Source organism: Drosophila elegans, unplaced genomic scaffold (assembly GCF_018152505.1).
Source record: "Drosophila elegans isolate 14027-0461.03 unplaced genomic scaffold, ASM1815250v1 contig_476, whole genome shotgun sequence".
NCBI classification, from domain to species: domain Eukaryota; kingdom Metazoa; phylum Arthropoda; class Insecta; order Diptera; family Drosophilidae; genus Drosophila; species Drosophila elegans.
The window spans coordinates 3,323,699-3,340,872 of NW_024545863.1; the positions used below are offsets into that span (position 1 = coordinate 3,323,699).

General features: G+C 42.0%; 6 protein-coding genes across 6 annotated transcripts; 1 reads left to right on the forward strand and 5 right to left on the reverse strand.

The window, feature by feature from the left end:
* Nucleotides 1–3,701: 3,701 nt before the first annotated feature.
* LOC108148537 (DNA repair protein RAD51 homolog 3) lies at nt 3,702–5,174 on the reverse strand. Its single transcript, XM_017275578.1, has 5 exons — nt 4,812–5,174; nt 4,644–4,750; nt 4,431–4,588; nt 4,180–4,308; nt 3,702–4,124 (listed from the first exon to the last, which is right to left on the reverse strand). Exons 1-5 carry the CDS (start codon nt 5,000–5,002, stop codon nt 3,948–3,950), a joined length of 762 nt encoding a protein of 253 aa, XP_017131067.1. The 5' UTR covers nt 5,003–5,174; the 3' UTR covers nt 3,702–3,947.
* Nucleotides 5,175–5,498: 324 nt separating this feature from the next.
* On the forward strand, nt 5,499–6,030 carry LOC108148540 (serine palmitoyltransferase small subunit B). The gene is made up of 2 exons (XM_017275582.2): nt 5,499–5,663; nt 5,723–6,030. Exons 1-2 carry the CDS (start codon nt 5,567–5,569, stop codon nt 5,881–5,883), a joined length of 258 nt encoding a protein of 85 aa, XP_017131071.1. The 5' UTR covers nt 5,499–5,566; the 3' UTR covers nt 5,884–6,030.
* LOC108148433 (pickpocket protein 11) lies at nt 5,968–8,049 on the reverse strand. Its single transcript, XM_017275468.2, has 7 exons — nt 8,006–8,049; nt 7,838–7,951; nt 7,562–7,778; nt 7,046–7,494; nt 6,765–6,971; nt 6,191–6,297; nt 5,968–6,131 (listed from the first exon to the last, which is right to left on the reverse strand). The coding sequence occupies exons 1-7, from the start codon at nt 8,047–8,049 to the stop codon at nt 5,968–5,970; spliced, it is 1,302 nt and encodes a 433-aa protein (XP_017130957.1).
* Nucleotides 8,050–9,318: 1,269 nt separating this feature from the next.
* Nucleotides 9,319–9,822, reverse strand: LOC108148432 (phenoloxidase-activating factor 3-like). The gene is made up of 2 exons (XM_017275467.1): nt 9,701–9,822; nt 9,319–9,568 (listed from the first exon to the last, which is right to left on the reverse strand). Exons 1-2 carry the CDS (start codon nt 9,820–9,822, stop codon nt 9,319–9,321), a joined length of 372 nt encoding a protein of 123 aa, XP_017130956.1.
* A 1,009-nt stretch (nt 9,823–10,831) lies between these two features.
* LOC108148474 (serine protease grass) lies at nt 10,832–12,650 on the reverse strand. Its single transcript, XM_017275506.2, has 4 exons — nt 12,454–12,650; nt 12,241–12,395; nt 11,697–12,022; nt 10,832–11,580 (listed from the first exon to the last, which is right to left on the reverse strand). The coding sequence occupies exons 1-4, from the start codon at nt 12,518–12,520 to the stop codon at nt 10,974–10,976; spliced, it is 1,155 nt and encodes a 384-aa protein (XP_017130995.1). The 5' UTR covers nt 12,521–12,650; the 3' UTR covers nt 10,832–10,973.
* A 1,599-nt stretch (nt 12,651–14,249) lies between these two features.
* On the reverse strand, nt 14,250–16,898 carry LOC108148775 (serine protease grass). Its single transcript, XM_017275984.2, has 6 exons — nt 16,708–16,898; nt 16,446–16,618; nt 15,659–15,872; nt 15,539–15,587; nt 14,823–15,016; nt 14,250–14,763 (listed from the first exon to the last, which is right to left on the reverse strand). Exons 1-6 carry the CDS (start codon nt 16,787–16,789, stop codon nt 14,339–14,341), a joined length of 1,137 nt encoding a protein of 378 aa, XP_017131473.1. The 5' UTR covers nt 16,790–16,898; the 3' UTR covers nt 14,250–14,338.
* Nucleotides 16,899–17,174: the final 276 nt, after the last annotated feature.

Consider the following 17,174-nt stretch of genomic DNA (forward strand, 5'->3'; position numbering starts at 1 on the left):
GCATTTGCCTACTGGCCGCAGGAAGCTGCCACCGACGCGAACCTCCGCTCGAGGATCTCTTTGGCGATCGCTAATGGCAGTGCCATTTGATGACATACGTCGCTCGTGTTGAGCCGCCAATTTTCGACCGGCAATTTGCTGGCCATATATGTAAGGCCGCAGAAGCAGCAACAACTGCAGCAACAGCAGCAGCAACTACAACTGCCATTGCGGCAAAAGCAGCGTCTCATATGTCGCATGTCGTGCCTGTCGTGTCGTTCTAATCACAATTGCTGCCTCTGCCGCGGCTGCGCCTTTTTATGGCGCTTTTATGCAAAACAACTTAATTTCGAGGCCCGATCCGTTTCCAACAATGCAGCGCGTAAAATATGCACTCGCAGGCAGCACCAGCAGCAGCAGCAGAAGCAGGAGCAACTGCAACAGCAACAGCAACAACATGGGTCGCGAAACGAAAGACTTAGACAACGAACTCGTACAAATGTTTCGTCCATTTGCCTGTGTGTCGAGCTGTTATAGAAAATTATCTGAAACTGATTTGATATATATTCAAATAGGCGCTGTGCGACACATGTTGCTGCTGTTACATGCAACATTTGCCGTATTTGTTGCACGCAGCAGCAGCAGCAGTAGCAGCAACAACAGCAGCAGAGAGCTCCTGGAGGAGTCGAAGCAACCGACTGGTAGCCAGGTTAGACTTGTCGTTGTTATTTGTATGAAATGCAGCGGATAACATCGCCAGCAGTAAACGTTTAGTTTGTGTTTTAATTAAAATATTTTCATTTCCCCTGCGCCAGCGACAGGCGAAGATTGCCGCTGAGAAACACGCTGCGACTGGATCAAGATCCAGGCACATCCGCGTCTTGCTGGACAAGTGGCATTTATAAGCAGCAATATAAACTAATTTAGGTGGGGAATTGTTTGGCTAATAGACCTGGGAAACGTTTGAGAGAAAGTCTGAGTGGTAGTACATCAGGAAAATAATATTATAGGTAATTAGTGTATATGGTTAAAAATTAAATTTATAAAGCATAGAGTCTCTTACGTATTTCATCAATATTTGCTTACCTTTTGCCTAATAAAAAACAAAAAATACGTTTTGAATGTCAAAACAGTAGGAGTTAATCCCCCTGGCAATTTAACCCCTCTTAGGCGGACATTAATTGATTTACCAAACCCCCAAAAGCCACCTCGAGAAGAAAGAGGAACCAAAAGGTAGTGAAAAATCACCCATCTGCGGCAGAACCACGCTTTATAAATGTCAGAGGCGACATTAATGTAGCGCATTTGTCTAATTAGACAAGCGTTTTGAGCATGATGCTCCGCTCCCGCTCTCGCTCCACACCAAATAAATTAATCAGCTAATTGATGAGCATAAATTACGGGCATGGGGCATGCAAATGAGACGGGATCGCGGCTCAGCTCTGGGCTTATTGATGGCCAGGCCAAATTAAATTGGGCAAATGAGCGGAGCCGGGCAATTTAGTATGTCAATGGCCGATGCTAAAGGGCCACCCACTGGGCAGCAGATGAAAACCAGATCAGTAGAACTCTGGCCAAATCGAAGCTGGCCAGGTGCAACGTACAACTCAATTAATAACAATTTCTCAGAACAATAAGCCAGGCGACGGCCACAAAGGTGAGTGCAATCCTTTTTGGCCAACATTTGATTATCTCACGGCCAGAGTGGCTCCTCCTGCTGGAGTAAAAAGCTGAAGTTGAAGTTGGGGCCAAAGTTTTTGGATCTTGCTATCGGGTGCTGCCATCGGGGCGGTCGCGGTGTTGCGGAATTAGCCACTCGGGGCCTGAACTTTGGCGGTGCACGAGGTCGTGGCCAAATTGCCAGGCCATGCTCGGCACCGGAATGTTTGTTGGCTTTTTGCTTTTTGTTTTAATTGAAACCCGTACGAAATGGAAAATGGACTTTCAACTTGCCAGTTTGCTAAATTAGCCACACAGCAAGAAAGCTCAATGATAAACTTTTATAATAATGTTTTAAATGGTTTTATGGGCTTAAATTAATAATAAAATTTAATGCTTGAACTTTTGTATAAGTAAACCTTTTTAGATCTGTAACAGATTACTTTAGCTTTAATAGGCAATTTAATTGCATTTTAAAAAATCTTTTAAGAATATAGTTTTCCAGAGAAAGTATTAGACAAACTGTAACATAAGCCGCATGTTTAGTTTGATGTTTGTCAAAGCAAGTCCTTGCCAACATCGTTCAGCAATCTAAATAAACTTACACCAAATTCTTTTAATGATAAAATCATATCATTTGTTCAGGTGCAACTAGCTGTGGCAGACTATTTTCAATTTTGAGACCTCGGTGCATTGCAGGGCAGTCGGAAATTTATGGCGAGCCTGCCAGTGTCGAAAATAGCGCCAGAAACTCTGAGACTGCGACTGCGACTGCGACAGCGACAGGCGAGCGATGACGACGAAGACGATGCGAGCCCAATGTTGATAGCTATAGCTTTTCGCCGGCTGGAGTTACTTTCTAATGCTACAGACAGCAGAGTGGCGATGTGGACGTGAATGTGGATGAGGATGCATTGCACACGAAAGTCATAAGCGCAGCCGAGGCAATTAAGTTCGAGCGACAAGTTGCGCCGCTGGAAGCCAGGAAACTCGGCTAGGATCGGGTGGGATCGGTGGGATAGGTGGAAGCTGGAAGGGGGTGTGCAGCTGTTACATGTTTATGGCTCGAAACGGATCGCACGTAATGGGATTTGCGCTGAGCGACAGCGATAGCCTGTGACTGCACCAGCACCGGCAACCAGTCAAATCCACATCCACATTCACATCCACCGATTCAGATCCAGAGCCAGAGCCAGTGCCAAAGCTATATGGGTAGAGCTATGGCCACAAGTGCTGCCTCGACTACAGCGCCTCAATAAAGCCGATCGCATTACCAATTAGGCGTGCACACTCGGCTAAACAGCCGCCTCCTTCTGGCAAGTGGAAATTGAATTAGTTGTCGCTGCATATGCGTGACTATGTAGCTGCTGTCCGGGGCTCCATGTTCAGCTCTGCGGATGCACAGAGAACAAATTTACATAACATTTGCTGCTTCATTGATGCTTTCACAAAGTGCAATTGTTTATAACTAAGTTGTTCTCCCTTTTTAGTTTGACGTTAAGAAATATGATTTTTATGCCTATATAACTTAGATATGTTAAACTTAATTTGGTCATTTTAAACAATTTTTTATCTTATTTAAACTCTAATCCAATCTTATGATTTTTTACAAAATATTTTGGTATTTAAAAAAACTTGTTTTATATAAGAATGTGCTACGCATTTTCTTCGTGTGTAATCAAAAGCCCCTGAGCTAGAGAGCGGCAGTCTGGTTTGGGTGTCGCCGTTCGTATGTGTAAACACTTTTTACACTTTGCCACATTCCTGCGCCGCGCGCATAAATCAGGCAGTGCTCGCCTGTCAATCTGGAACTGCGCCATCGATAGCATCGTGGTCTTTGTGGAGTGGAGCTGACCGGAGGAGCTTTTAGCAAGTGCTTAACAGCTGGCTGGGTGTGTGCTAGTTGTGACTTCGTTTTCTGTGCCAATGCGAGCTATGACAAGTGTTCCCGGATCCTGTTTTCCCTTCAAACTGCTGCCGCTCCTTTTTCTTGGGTCATTCGAAAATTTACTAGTATTATTATATTTATATTACTGATTCTTATTTGACTGAAACACCTAACGCAAATTTTACAGCATTAATCTTTAATTAATATTTAAATGATTTAGTAATTTTCGTTCATCTTTAACAAAAAGATAACAATTAAGGCATTATACAATAATGACTTTTTGGCTAACAATAATGAAGGTAGAACAATATAAGCTCTGAATAAATCATAACGAGCAACTAATCCAAAAATATTTGTAATTACTTTATAAAATCGGCAGAAAGTAAAAGTGAACCTGATAATTTATCGAACCATTTCAGCTTCAGTCGGACTCCATGATTAGTCTGCTAAATCTCCACGACTTGCCCAGGTAACGAGCAGAGCTGCCCGAAAACCAGATGCGCTCATTGATCAGGTGCGAATGCAGATCCCCCAAGGCGGGCTCCACATGGAACCGCTCCTTGATGCAGCGATGCGTGAGCACATTGGTGACGACCCACTGTCGGGATGGGATTATGAAAGCAAAAGGAAATGGATCAGTCTCAAAAACTCACGGCCAATTCGTGTTGACGTTGCAGTCTTCTCATGCTTTCGTGCAGTTCCAGGAGAAGCTCGTAACGCCGAGCGCCATCTTCCAGCATTCGCAGGGAAAATGCCAGGGAGTCGATTACAATCAGTTTTATCTAAAGGGACAGTTGGGTTTTTTAAACTTTTCAATACAGATTAAATGAACATGTTTATATAAGAAGATAAAAGACTTTCAGACTAAAAACAAAACCGTAATAAGGTATTCAAAAAGAATTACATCAGGATGATCTACAAGGTGACTATGACAACTCAAGACCGTGGCCATTAACTGCACCAAATTAGGACACCTCACATAGTGAACTTTTTTAAGCATTTCCAAGGCTTTAAACTCCGGTGCTCTGTGTTTATATTGCTGCTCCAGTTCCTGAGCTAAGCCTATAAAAAAACCTCTATATATATGACAGTAAATCAGTTTATCCCATCAGTTCACCTAGTAATCTGTCTGGATGGAAATCCTGTCTTGAGTCTATGAACAATGCACGTCCTTCTAGGCCGCCGGCATCTTTGGGTATTTGCACATTAAGGCACAGTTGTAAACTATAGATAAATATGTATATTATTAAGTCTGTGTACATTTGTTAGTAAACCACAAACTCACCACATTGTCGTTTTGCCTGTGCCCGAATTGCCAATCAATTCAATGATTTGACCCAAGGATATTCCACCTCCGAAATGATTGTCCAAGGCTTTGTTCCCCGTCAGAATTTTATTTGAGTTCTTTTGTGAGATGTCCCAGCAGGAGTTATTAAATAAATTTAGGTTTTCGGTGGACACAGAAACACTTTCCATAGCCTTTGTCGCCGGTATCTGCAACTTTGGAGGTTCCACTGGGTTTCTAGAGACTATTAGATTACTCGCAGCCTAAGCAAATTGTTTCTTAAAAGGTATTAGTTTATTCGGCAAGTTTATTCAATGGAAAACACCTCTAAAAACAAAACTTCTGAGAAAATAATCAAAACAACCGCGCCATATGATTTAACAGTAATGTTTAATTAACATGCAATGTTAGTTACTTTAACATGTTCTTTAGCTGTCAAAAGCTAATTGCTATAAATACAACTTATCGATAAAGATAAATACCGAAAGTCGAATTCGTCAAAAACGATTTTTAGTTTATAAGAAACTTGTTTGCAATTTTTCAAAGTTGACAGTATTATTAATAAATGTTTATCTAGTTTAACGATCACATTTTCAATTTAAATTTAATATAAACCGTATATAGTTGGTATATATTTCATACTCTCTTTTTATGGCGACCTGCTTTTGTCACACTGCAATCAGATGTTGTTTTGTTTACAATCACCTGCACTTTATTTCCTGCAACGCGAATTTATTGGACTTTAGTCACCAATAATGATGAACTTAAAGCAATTGGCCTCCCACGCCTACCGCCAGTACGAACTGGTGACGTGCATCAACATGCTGGAGCCCTGGGAAAAGAAGCTGATCAGTGAGTACCGAAGTTCCAAGCCAAAGCAGTTCGCTAATCCGGACTATCTTGCCCAACAGACGGATTCTTCCTGATCATGCTTTGCCTGGTAATCTTCTCCAGCTTCATGTATCTGCCGGACTATCTGCAAACCCTGCTGCAGTTCGTCACGCCGCCCACCTGGTACAATAGTTCCCCGGAAAGTGCGGCCTATGTGGCGCAGAAAATGGCACGGAGCTGAGCTTCCAGCCACAAGCCCCTTGCCCACGCATGCTCCCTATCAAAAGACAACTATAATTTAATGCTTCTGATTGATTATTGTGATTTACTTCGACTGGTCCAAGATCTGTAAATACTTCGCCGTGCCAAGCAAAATTCGTTTAACCCACTTCACCATGGTTTTTCTATGTCGCAGGCAGATTACAATGGCCTCCACAATTCGCAAGGCGGATGTGTTAAAGAACAGGCCAACCAGACCTCCAAGGGAAACTAAATGGAAGAACTCGAGGTTAAAGGTCATAGTTATCTATGCTGATTTTGTGGGGTACTCAAAAAATCCAGAATAGTTTTGGTCACCCGACGTACGTAGCGCTGGGTGGGCAGCTCCACAAGAGCCACTCGGATTTTTGAGACGTCATCCGAGGCTTCATCATCCCTAGAAGCAGGCAAAATAAAAAATGTTTATTCACGTCACTCATTTACTTAGAGCTATATGGCCAAAAGGTTTACTTAGGCTTTCTTGGCTAATATTAAAAATTTTAGATTTCAACCTGATTTGAAAAATTACAAATAAAATAAATAGGTCTTTTTAAGTGCTAAGAAATAAATACTAATAAATATTAGCATAACCAAAGATTCATTTAAATTAGTGAACTTTTTTATATAGTATCCTAGTTCGTATCGTAGAGCAGCTTAAAATTTCAGATATTATAAATCACTTTAAAACAGAAAGAACATAAAGCTTAAAAAAGGATAGAAAGTTAAAAAGGTACTTAAGTTTATGATTTGTGACACGTATTTAAAACGATCTGATTGATTTCTAGCGTATTTTGCCCCTAATTTTTTGATTAATTTATAATTTTAATGGGAGTAACGAAGTATTAAGGCAATAAAAGTGCTTACTCATCTGCTGAATTATAAATTATGTTGTACTCCGGCTCCTCGCAGGAGCTCATGCACTCGCAGGACTTGCGCTCCGTCATGATCTTGTCCCGGATTTTGGTGAGGCAGATCAGGCCGCGGTAGTCGCAGGCGGGCAGGGAATTCTGGCCGGGATTGGCCATGAAGTGGCTGGTGCAGTTGCAGTTCTCCAGCTGCAAAAGCACTGTGCTTTATAAACATAAATGATAAGCATGTTGAAAAGTGTGTTCCATGCATAGGTAATATAGTTAGTAAGTAGTTACCACTCCACTACGCATCCGGAGTAGCTGTAGAACTCGTAGATGCCCTGCCGTTCGAGGACATGCTCGTGGCCGTAGCGACATCGCCGCTGCTCCAGACTCAGATCCTGCACACTCTCGTCGTTGTGCACCTCGATGACATTGAGGATCAGCTCCTTGTAGTGGCCCAGTAGCACCGTCTCCCGGATCATGCCCTCCGAGAACTGGTAGGGCACATCGATGGGCGCATGCACATACAACTGGATGTCGGCGGCGGCATTGAAATTGAGATGTCCCGGCCCCGTCTCCCGGTTATTGGTGAACTGCACATGGGACACCTTGCGCGCCTGGTGCGAGTTGAAGGAGTAACACAATCCGTATTCCGTGGGCAGGGGCAGGAACCGATCGCAACAGTCGAAAAGCTCGTTCAGGTAGCTGCAGTTCACCAGCAGCTGATGGCAGTTGGTACGGAACTTCAGGAGTAAGAGGATTCATTAATACCCATGAACCTGATACAAATAGGTCTGTATGATAACCAACCAAGTCCACGAGCACAGTAAAGTTGGCCGGACATCGAAGCTTGGGGCAATCCTCGCAGCTGCTGCAGACACCCCGATAGAATACGATTTCGGAGATGAAGTCATCGACATGCATATCGTGTTCCACGCCAAAATGTGAGTCACTCAGGTCCCAAATTCTTTCGGCATTGTAAATCTCGCACACAGTAATGGCCGGAAAAGTGGAGTTCCAGTTCAAGCTAAGAGTATCTCTCAAGTATTCAAGTATCTCTCAAATGATGTTCTACCGGAAACTTACTAAATCGTGTCCAAATTAAAGGAGACCGACGAAGACAAGTAGCTGTTCAGCAGGGACACGGAAACGCTTCCAAAGAAGGGCAGGGTATGGTAAAAGGTTACCAAGTAAAGAATCCTGAATTAAAGTAAGCTTTTAGGCTGATTCATCCCGTTTATAATAATAACTTACATCTTTAGTAAACACCCCTGAATGCGGCTGCAGTGCACGGGCATTGTGAACTATCCGGCGTAAAAAAAGGAACTGCCTAGCCAAATCTTTACTTTTGTATCCTTTTTAGGCAGTTGGCATTCATTTTAACAATGGGCATATGATATCAATCTGTCTATTGTCTCCCGCTTATAGGAACTACGAACTACCCTGTTTTATTGGTTTCGATTTAGTTCAATGTTAAAGCCGACATGAAACAGACCAGCCGGATAGCTATTCAAATGGGCATCATAAAACACATAAATCACATTGGTCTTCTGAAGTGCTTAGGTCAGTTATTGTTATTATTTGTCTGAATAATCAATGCAGCTAACCGCAAATTAAAGCATGCCAACGACATTACCTCTACGGATAACGATGACTCAGTGCTTGGGTACAAATCTCGATCAGAAGTCGCAGCCAGAAGCAATATTGAAAAGAGTTTTGTTATGGAAGAGCTACTGGGATATCACGTTTCTACTAAGTGATCACTCTCCCGGCAAAAAAATATGGGAATTAAAACTAAAACGAAATCAATAGTGACTAATTTAATTGGCAACTACGTGTAAAACTTCATCCATTACACTTATGACATGACTCGGTTGTGAAAAGCTGGGACAGATAAATTAAAGTTCTTCTGAATCCTCTGCCTTAAAGTAAGCATAAGGTTTAACAATTCCAATTTCAGTAAGACTTTAGTTTGGACATTTACGACCCTATTAAGTATTAGACGAGTTTATTTGGCCATATGTAACTTGGCTTGCCAAAGTTAACTCTTTCTTGCAGCAATTATAAATCAATAGTTCATACCCGATTGGATTTTTTTTTAATATATTGCATATATATTCACATAACTAATGAGAACAAAAATATCCCACACGAATGTCAATGCACTGTGACTCAAAATTATGTATCCCCAATTCTGTTTCCAAGTCTGATACAGTTTATTATGCTAAGAAATTCCAGTAATTCATAAAAATGCATTTAAAACATCCAATCTTCTTTAAATAATTTAAACTTGATTTTAATGCATCTATTTTTGTGGCGCCCCTATAAAAAAAACAAGTTCCAACCAGAAAATCTCTATCAACGAAAAAATGCTTGAACCAGTTGCGTTTCGAGTATAAGCTATCAGCATTGAGAACTTGAACAAATTTAATTTTTTTAACCCGACAAGAAGAACACGGAAATTTTTGTTACTTTTCATATAATTCTTTAGTTTTATTTGATTGCAATGCTTATTAAATAAATAAATGGCAATGCATACATTTTAAGCAGCTATGACGGAGGATTCGCTACAGGACGTTTTGCGTGATCCAGGGCAACATGGAGATGACGCTAGTGAAGATTTCCATCTGCTTCTTGGTTTTGCCGCACAGATCTCCTCCTGTGGAGGTCACACCGTACTGGACATAGCGATAGGTATCCGGACCCGTGAATTTGTGCACATAGAATATCGGTCCGCCGGAGTCGCCCTTGCAGCTGTGCTTGATGTCAGATCCCTCGGCGCAAATGTGGTTGTCATTCAGTGTATTGTTTTTCCCCCTAAAAGCTGGCAATCCATTTCGGTATCTAAATTAAGCTCTCCCAAACGCACTGCAGTCCTGTTACCCATAATTAAGTCATAAATTCCAATTTAAATTTCCCATAAACTAAAGAACCTAAGAATGAACTTACACATCAGCACGATTTTCGATGCAGAGGGCGGCAGTGAGGATGTGCCATTTACTGATGAGGATGCCGCCGCACAGAACCTTTACCTTTCCATTTGGATAATTGTCGTACTTGAGCAACGCCATCCAGGGAAACTCGCCTGGTCTGGCTTTTTGACCTCCGCTGAGCCTGGTAGTGATTTTGTTACCTCAATTTTTGACTGATTGCAGGAATTTAAGGCCCCACACGTCGTATTGGTTGATATTTCTGTTTGCCGATCCATTTTTCTGAATTGGGCAGCAAATAAGCTGAAAATAATTTTTTTTTAATTTTATAAACTTAAAAATGCTAGAAGTCATTAATTGTATGTAAAGCTCACATTAGAGGAGCCTGTGCACTGCATATTTTTGAGGCCACTGGTAATATCTTCAGGTCTTGGAAAACTTTTTTTTAAGAGTTTGCACAAATGGACACTCCAGGTATTCGAGGCACAATCCTTCTAGGTGATTCGAAGTACGACAGCTCCTCTCTATAAGTTAATACAAGGCTTTAAACCCTTAACTAAAGCGATTTAACAACATGTTAGCTTACGGCTGAGAACCAGTCCTGGTAAAGCGCACAGTATTAGACCGGTAGCTAAAATCACTCTATATTTCATCCCGGGATGTTTGATTTCCATCGAATTGATTGAGATGTCAATAGAAAAGAGTTTGAATCAGTGGCTTTATTCTTATGTTCTGTGATGTACGCATACAATCGGATGAGCTGACTCAATGCAATATGCCCAAATACACTGGTGATTATATTAATAGGTACACTTTTTATCCGTTTTAAAAGTTTCTTTAGGTTTCTTGTTGTGAGGAAAATAACTTAAAAGCTCGTCGATTTTTGTTAATAAATTCATTTAATATCTTTTTAAATACATTATAATACATAATGAAATGGTACAATGTAAAATGTAGTAAAATGAAAATATATTTAGTAAAACCGATAAACTCCAGCCTAAAAAAGCTCAATAATAAAGTCAATCGATCTGTATGCACTTACAACAAACCAACTTAATGGGGAGAACTGAAATAAATGTTTGATATTTTTTAAGCCACTGCTTTAAAGTATACTATTATTCAAAAAGCCCGCCAAAATAATTAAATTCCGTTTGATCGATGCTGCTTATATTTTGTATTAAATAAACTTACAAGCTAGGGAATCCTCTAGAGTATCTACGACAAGGGATCTTACGACTACGGATATAAATAAGGTAATGTATTCTAAAGCAAGTGTGTCAGTGGGCGTAGGACTATTGAAGGTTTTGCGTGATCCAGGGCAACATATCGATGACGCTCGCAAAGACTCCGGGCTGATTCTGGTTCTGACCACAGCGGTTGCCGCCGAAGGAGATCACCGCGTACTGGACCACGCGGTAGGTGTTCTTGAACCGGTGCTTGAAGAAGACGGGGCCACCGGAATCTCCCTGGCAGGTGTGCTTGATCCCGTTTCCCGTGGCGCAAATGTGATTGTCACTCACCTCATCCTGGTTGTAGAACTGCCGGCACTCGTCCAGACTCTTGCGGGTGACCAAAGCCTGCTGGAGCTTGGTGGCAGTGGTCCCCCTGTCGGTACCGCCCCATCCGGCGATGAAGAAGCTCTGGTCGTAGGCCAGCTCTTGGGACTGCTGATCGATCGGCAGGCAGACGGGCTTGATATGCGACTTTTCCTTGACCACACGGTCTAGCTTGATGATGGCCACGTCATGGCTGATCTGGCCATGTACGTAGCTGGGATGAACGCTAATTTTCTCAATGCCAAACTCCTCGTAGGGCGGTATGCAGACGCGAGTGGTGCCGCCCAGGATTTGACAGTCCTGCTCCGACTCCAGGTCGTGTTCGCCCAGACGGACTGCAATTCTGAAACGCAAAGAAAATGGTACACAAATTAGACATCATAAGGTTTACCATCCTCATAACTTTTCTCATAGAAATTGTGTAGCTATGGATTTAGGTGTAATGGTACAAGGACTTACACTTCCGGCTGCTCGATGATGCAGTGGGCGGCGGTGAGGATGTGGCGCTCGCTGATGAGACTGCCGCCGCAGAGGAAGGGCCGCGGACCGCTGACCTTGTACTTGAGCAGTGCCACCCATGGAAAATCGCCGAGCTTGGCCGTCGTCCCCCCGCTGACCTTGGGATTGCCCTTGTTGCCGCAGTTGGTCACCGAGTTCAGCAGTTGCAATCCCTGCCGATCGTAGCGGTTAAGATTTCCCCCATCGGATCGCACAACCTTTCTCTGGGACTGCTGACTGGATGACGACTGCTGTGTGGCCTCATTGGGGCAACAAAGATGGAACTCCTGCAAATTAAATGGGATTTTTTTTAAAAATTATAGCTCAGCTTAAGAGAAAATAATTGAAAAGCAATTTAAGTATGGGAAGGTAAGTAAAAAAACAAAAAAATACATTTCCAAGGCAGTTAAACATTAATGTTTATTTTTAATAAGCATATCAAATAAAAGGGGTGTTTTTTAAATCGTATAAAGAGTATGTCTTCAAAAGTATATTAGAGACTTACATTTGTGTTGCCTTTGCACTGCTTCTGAGTGATTTGGTTATAAATCTTCCGTGGTATGTTATGGCCGTAGATGTCGATGATCCTCTGCACGTACGGACACTCCTGGTAGCGAATGCACTGACCTGATGCTCCGTCCTCAGTGACGCAGCTGCTCTCTGTAGGTCAATAAAGTGTTAGAAACCTTTTTCAAGTTAAATCCTTTGCAAAACGTACGGCTAAAAACAAGCAGTGGCCAGATGCACAAAACCAGCCCAAGGCTTAGAATCGTCGTTATTCCCATCCTGACTGATTGCTATGATCACTGATCCCTGTGGGAGGTGTTTTTTTTAGCTATTGTTCGAAACCTGATGTTGCTTCTACGATTGAAGATCGCGTTCCCGATCACGAATTAGTATTGCAACTTGCGCGCTGAACCGATCAACTTGGAATGAGCCGCCGATCGTCGTGTGCCGCACTTTTGTAGCTCGATTCGCGTGCTCGGAAAAGCGCCAGTCCACTCCCGATACCCGTAATGATCAATAGCTGAGCGCAACCCCAGATCAGTAATACAGGTTTTGATGCACTTCCACTTCCACAAGAGCACGTGAGCGGGGCTGGGAGCAGGAGATAGTCTCAAATATTAGCCACCATGTTGGGCAGTTCGTAGTCCTATACTATATGGTGATATTAAATGGAGGGGCGGGTTGTTTACCCACTTAATTACTTTATAAGTTCTAGAAGTTGGCTTTATTAAAGATTATGGCAAAGCTTTTTTCAACGCACTATGATATAAATTTATCTACCTGCCATCATATTGATTTCAAGAATATTTGTTCAGATCTTAGATCTTTGTATTTCTATTTCCAAAAACTGATTAGTTCATCAGTTTTTATAAACCACATTTTATGTATGGCACATTTGCAAAAATAAAAAAATAAATAATATAAAATAGCAAGTTATGTATATCTATGGCGAACCGGTCGAGCGAAAAACGGTAGTGGGCTCGAAGCATGGAGCGTGGGAATAGCGATTAAATTCCAGGAAACCCCCTAGCAAACTGCTTGATCTCTCATTCTCAGCTGGGGCCTGGGGCCTCCATTTGTCCACATCTCTGCCCCTCGAGATCGCCTATTGCGAGTGCCGGTCAAGTCGCGGGGACTGGCACGCGTCAATGGGGCTCAAACGGGTGGGTTAAAGCACCTTTTAGAAGCGGTACTTTTTTCCTCAATTAGTATGCTCACTAATTCCCCATGCGCCTGGCTACACCCATGGTACTGGTCGTTGTCGCCGACTAACTGGCTGCTGGATCGAAACCCGTTCTTTGGATATGAATATGATGTGTAGCATGGAATTTCCAGAACAGAAATCCCCATCATCACGGATAAAGTGCGTGCAAAAAACCCCGAATTTTGTGGTTTTTATTCAAAATTCTGCCAAGTATAGAACGACAATTAATTAAGATAGGTTGGCCTTGTAAACGTTCTAACTCTTTCTCTTTCAGTAATAAAACCTCAATATACATGATCTTATGTGGAACCACAATTCAATTGAACTCACTTATAAGCGGCATTATCTCGATCGATTAATATCGCAATTGGAAGTTAATTTCTTTAAAGCGATTTGCTCCCTAGGCAACATACAATATTCTTAATTCCACGAGATTACTAAAGAGTTTACTCATACTTTGCATTACACAACAACGTTGATTGTCGATTTTCATAAAAATGCGAAATTATTAGCCGACCAAGCTTAGTTAATATTGAAACGAAAGCCATTGACTAATAATAAGATGTATCTATGAATCATGGTCGAGAAATTAAAATTGTGGGAAGATAATAGAGAAACTAGATAGATGCATCAACTAAACAAATCATAGTTTAATTATAGAGACATAACTACTCTTTGAGACTATTTTTCAATGGCTAAATAATACTATATGTTTAAGTTGAAATAAATACATTTTAAACAATTTTACCATTACGGTGTTGTTTTATTCACAACGAACGCCCAATAAAATAGCAGAATGTAAATGAGTTTACAAATATGTGTATAATATATATTTGGGTTTGACTAATCGCTAAGATACACTCTAGAAACTGTTGACAAACGGTGACCCTCCTCACAGGCCATTGCTGGCCATGGTGTCCGTGATCCACTGGACGTACTCGCCGACATTGGTGTATAGACCCGGTAGGCTGATCTGTCCGCAGGAAACAACGCCCTGGCTCACGATTCCAAACTCCACCATTTTCTGGGCGAACTCACCCAAATAGCGGGCTGGAGCTTGGAGTGGTCCGCCGGAGTCACCCTTGCAGGAGTCCTGAAGGTCGCCACCGCCCACACACAGCTGGCTGGAGGGCACTGCCCTCCGATACGCCTGGGAGCAGGAGGATCGCGGCTGCAGGGGCACATTCGCCTGGAGCAGCACATCCGACGAGGAGCCATTCTCCGTGGTGCCCCAGCCAGTCACGAAGAAGGTATTAATCTGCTCCGCCTGCTGCTTCAGCTCATCCGTGATGGGCAGGCAAATGGGTTTGATGTGTTCTGGGGGAGATATATAACATTAATAAGAAGTGAGTAACGTGTCTCAAACTTGGACTTACTCTGAAAGGGAACGCTTCTGTTCAGGCGCAGCAGTGCTATGTCGTTCATGATGTGACGGGAATCGTACTGCTCATGGATCAGATGCTTCTCAATGCCCACATCCACAACTGGCGGGGCACACTTCTTCTTGCGTCCCTGCTGCCGGCAGTCCTCGTCTGTGGAGATGCGATGCTCACCCAGGCGGATCTCGTAGCTAAGGGATGGGCGAATAAAAAGATTATCAGCTTGGTGGAATAAAAGGTTATGATAATGATAAAGTATATGGATCTACACCAGTAGTCACTTCGTTGACATAAAGAAATTTAAAGGAGTTAAAATCATTAAACTTAGGTAAAAAATAAATTTTTAGAGATATAATTATTTAATTTTAACGGAAAGGAAAAAAATATTAGTCCTTCATTTATGCGTGAGCTTTAAACGGCATGTTGCAGATATGCATCATGGGCACTCAAAGGGTTAACTAATGCATACAACATAATGTTTTCAGTTTAAAAGGATTTTGAATCAAATAAATATGGTAAAAATTAATTTTCAGTGAAATAACTATTTAATTGAAAGGAAGAAAATAAGTAAGATTTACAAAAAAATGAAGTGACATTAGTATTTCATTAAATTAAATTTACATTTAAATTTCTTTTGTTCTTTTGTTCATTAGATTAAACTTCCTCAATTGTTTTACGGATAATCACTACATTACCTACAGCTTTATACTTACAGATCATTTTGGAGTCCGTGGACACAGTGGGCAGCAGTCAGGATATAGCCTGTAAATAAATATACATTTTAAAAGAGTTCACTTCAGTATATTTTATGACTCCGACTGGAGAACACCTACGCTCAGAGATGAGGGCTCCGCCGCAAAGGAAACGCGACTCGCCAAACTGCTGGTAACGGAGCAGGGCCATCCAGGGTCTGGAGGAGAGCTTCACCTCGTATCCATTGGCCACCCGCTGGCTGAGGAAGTTGCCGCAGTCGAAGTTCTCGTCCTTAAAAAGGGTCATTACCTTGGAATTGTGCTGGATCTGGGCGGCAGCACAGCAAAAATGCCGCTAAAAGAGGAGTTACTATTAAAATCAGTTTAACTTTCTTAGTCTTTTATTAAAAAAAATACAATACTTTCCATTAAATTTAGTTTTAGTTTCTTACCGAAATAATATATAACTAAAATACAGCATAGTAAAAGTTTTGATTTTCCTAACTCGCTTCAAATGTAATAATTTGATTGCAATAATAAATAAGCAATAAGTATAAATAAGCAACTTTCTATCTTTTATATTAAATAATAGATTTTCTTTGTTAACAAGTTGAGATTTTACAACAGTTCAATAAAACTTAGTGATATTTATAGCTATATCAGTAAGTTCTATTGAACTGCTGTAAAATCTCATTAGTAAACAAAGAAAATCTATTATTTGCAACCTTTCTATTCCTAAGTTAAACTGTGAGTATAAACATGGCAAATAGAATACAAAGGCAAATATTTATGTTTAAAAAAGGGGGTTTCTTTTTCTTTAACTCAGTTCGTTTTGGGCCAAGTAAAATATTGATTGAATTAATGTTGCTATTGGACCCTTAACTCTGTCATGCAATGTTGTTTTTTAAAGACAATTTCTTCAACTCACCACTCCATTGAACTCGCCGCAGGAGGCCTTCTGCAGATAGCTGGCGTAGTCGGCTGGCACCTTCTGTCCGGACTTCTGGGCCTCCGTGAGCCGCTCCTCGATGTTCCGGCAGGAGGAGAAGGGCATGCACCGACCCTGTTCGCCACCCGGACTCGTGCAGTCGTCGGCGTAGGCTGACCCATGTAATGTACACCAATATTAGCATTGCACTGACGCGGAGTCAGATTCGAATTCGGACTCGGATTCGGAGAATTCCTCTAACCTGCTCGGGCAGATTGCACGCCCATCGACGCCACGAGGGCAATGCCATATAGGAGGGCGAGGGCGGGGCAGCTGCCTATCATCTCGCTGAGCTCGCTGAGATAGCTGATCTGGACAGTGGTGCGATCGGAACCTGTAGTGCGACGAATGTGGTATTCTGGGCAAACAGACGCTCCAAGCTCGACTGGAAGACGGCGAGCTGAGAAGTTTCATTTTATACCCCCCGTGGATGAGAGAGTTGAATCACGTTTAAGCCGGGGCCTAGATCTCTCCGGTTTTTAGCTTTTTGGGGATGCCACAATTCCTCTCCCCGCCATTCGGAATATATGGTATATGATGACTTCAGGAAATATTGAAACAGTAAAACAGATTTGTCTACACTTCTCAGGAGAATAAAAAAAACAAGTTAATTAAAAGCCATCGGAGAGCTCATCTCTCACTCTTTTTCTCAGAAATACTTGATTCGCT

Coding starts and splice junctions, on each gene's coding strand:
- LOC108148537 (XM_017275578.1), bottom strand. CDS start 5,002: ATGGAAAGTGTTTCTGTGTCCACCGAAAACCTAAATTTATTTAATAAC. Junction 4,751..4,811: donor ACAGGCAAAACGACAATGTG/GTGAGTTTGTGG, acceptor ATTTATCTATAG/TTTACAACTGTGCCTTAATG. Junction 4,309..4,430: donor ACCTTGTAGATCATCCTGAT/GTAATTCTTTTT, acceptor CTGTCCCTTTAG/ATAAAACTGATTGTAATCGA.
- LOC108148540 (XM_017275582.2), top strand. CDS start 5,567: ATGATGAACTTAAAGCAATTGGCCTCCCACGCCTACCGCCAGTACGAA. Junction 5,664..5,722: donor CTGGGAAAAGAAGCTGATCA/GTGAGTACCGAA, acceptor CTTGCCCAACAG/ACGGATTCTTCCTGATCATG.
- LOC108148433 (XM_017275468.2), bottom strand. CDS start 8,049: ATGCCCGTGCACTGCAGCCGCATTCAGGGGTGTTTACTAAAGAT. Junction 7,952..8,005: donor CAGGGGTGTTTACTAAAGAT/GTAAGTTATTAT, acceptor ACTTTAATTCAG/GATTCTTTACTTGGTAACCT. Junction 6,132..6,190: donor AACTATTCTGGATTTTTTGA/GTACCCCACAAA, acceptor TCTTCCATTTAG/TTTCCCTTGGAGGTCTGGTT.
- LOC108148432 (XM_017275467.1), bottom strand. CDS start 9,822: ATGGCGTTGCTCAAGTACGACAATTATCCAAATGGAAAGGTAAAGGTT. Junction 9,569..9,700: donor ATCGAAAATCGTGCTGATGT/GTAAGTTCATTC, acceptor GCCAGCTTTTAG/GGGGAAAAACAATACACTGA.
- LOC108148474 (XM_017275506.2), bottom strand. CDS start 12,520: ATGGGAATAACGACGATTCTAAGCCTTGGGCTGGTTTTGTGCATCTGG. Junction 12,396..12,453: donor GCCACTGCTTGTTTTTAGCC/GTACGTTTTGCA, acceptor ATTGACCTACAG/AGAGCAGCTGCGTCACTGAG. Junction 11,581..11,696: donor ATCATCGAGCAGCCGGAAGT/GTAAGTCCTTGT, acceptor TTTGCGTTTCAG/AATTGCAGTCCGTCTGGGCG.
- LOC108148775 (XM_017275984.2), bottom strand. CDS start 16,789: ATGATAGGCAGCTGCCCCGCCCTCGCCCTCCTATATGGCATTGCCCTC. Junction 15,588..15,658: donor CGGAGCCCTCATCTCTGAGC/GTAGGTGTTCTC, acceptor ATTTATTTACAG/GCTATATCCTGACTGCTGCC. Junction 15,017..15,538: donor CACGGACTCCAAAATGATCT/GTAAGTATAAAG, acceptor CCCATCCCTTAG/CTACGAGATCCGCCTGGGTG.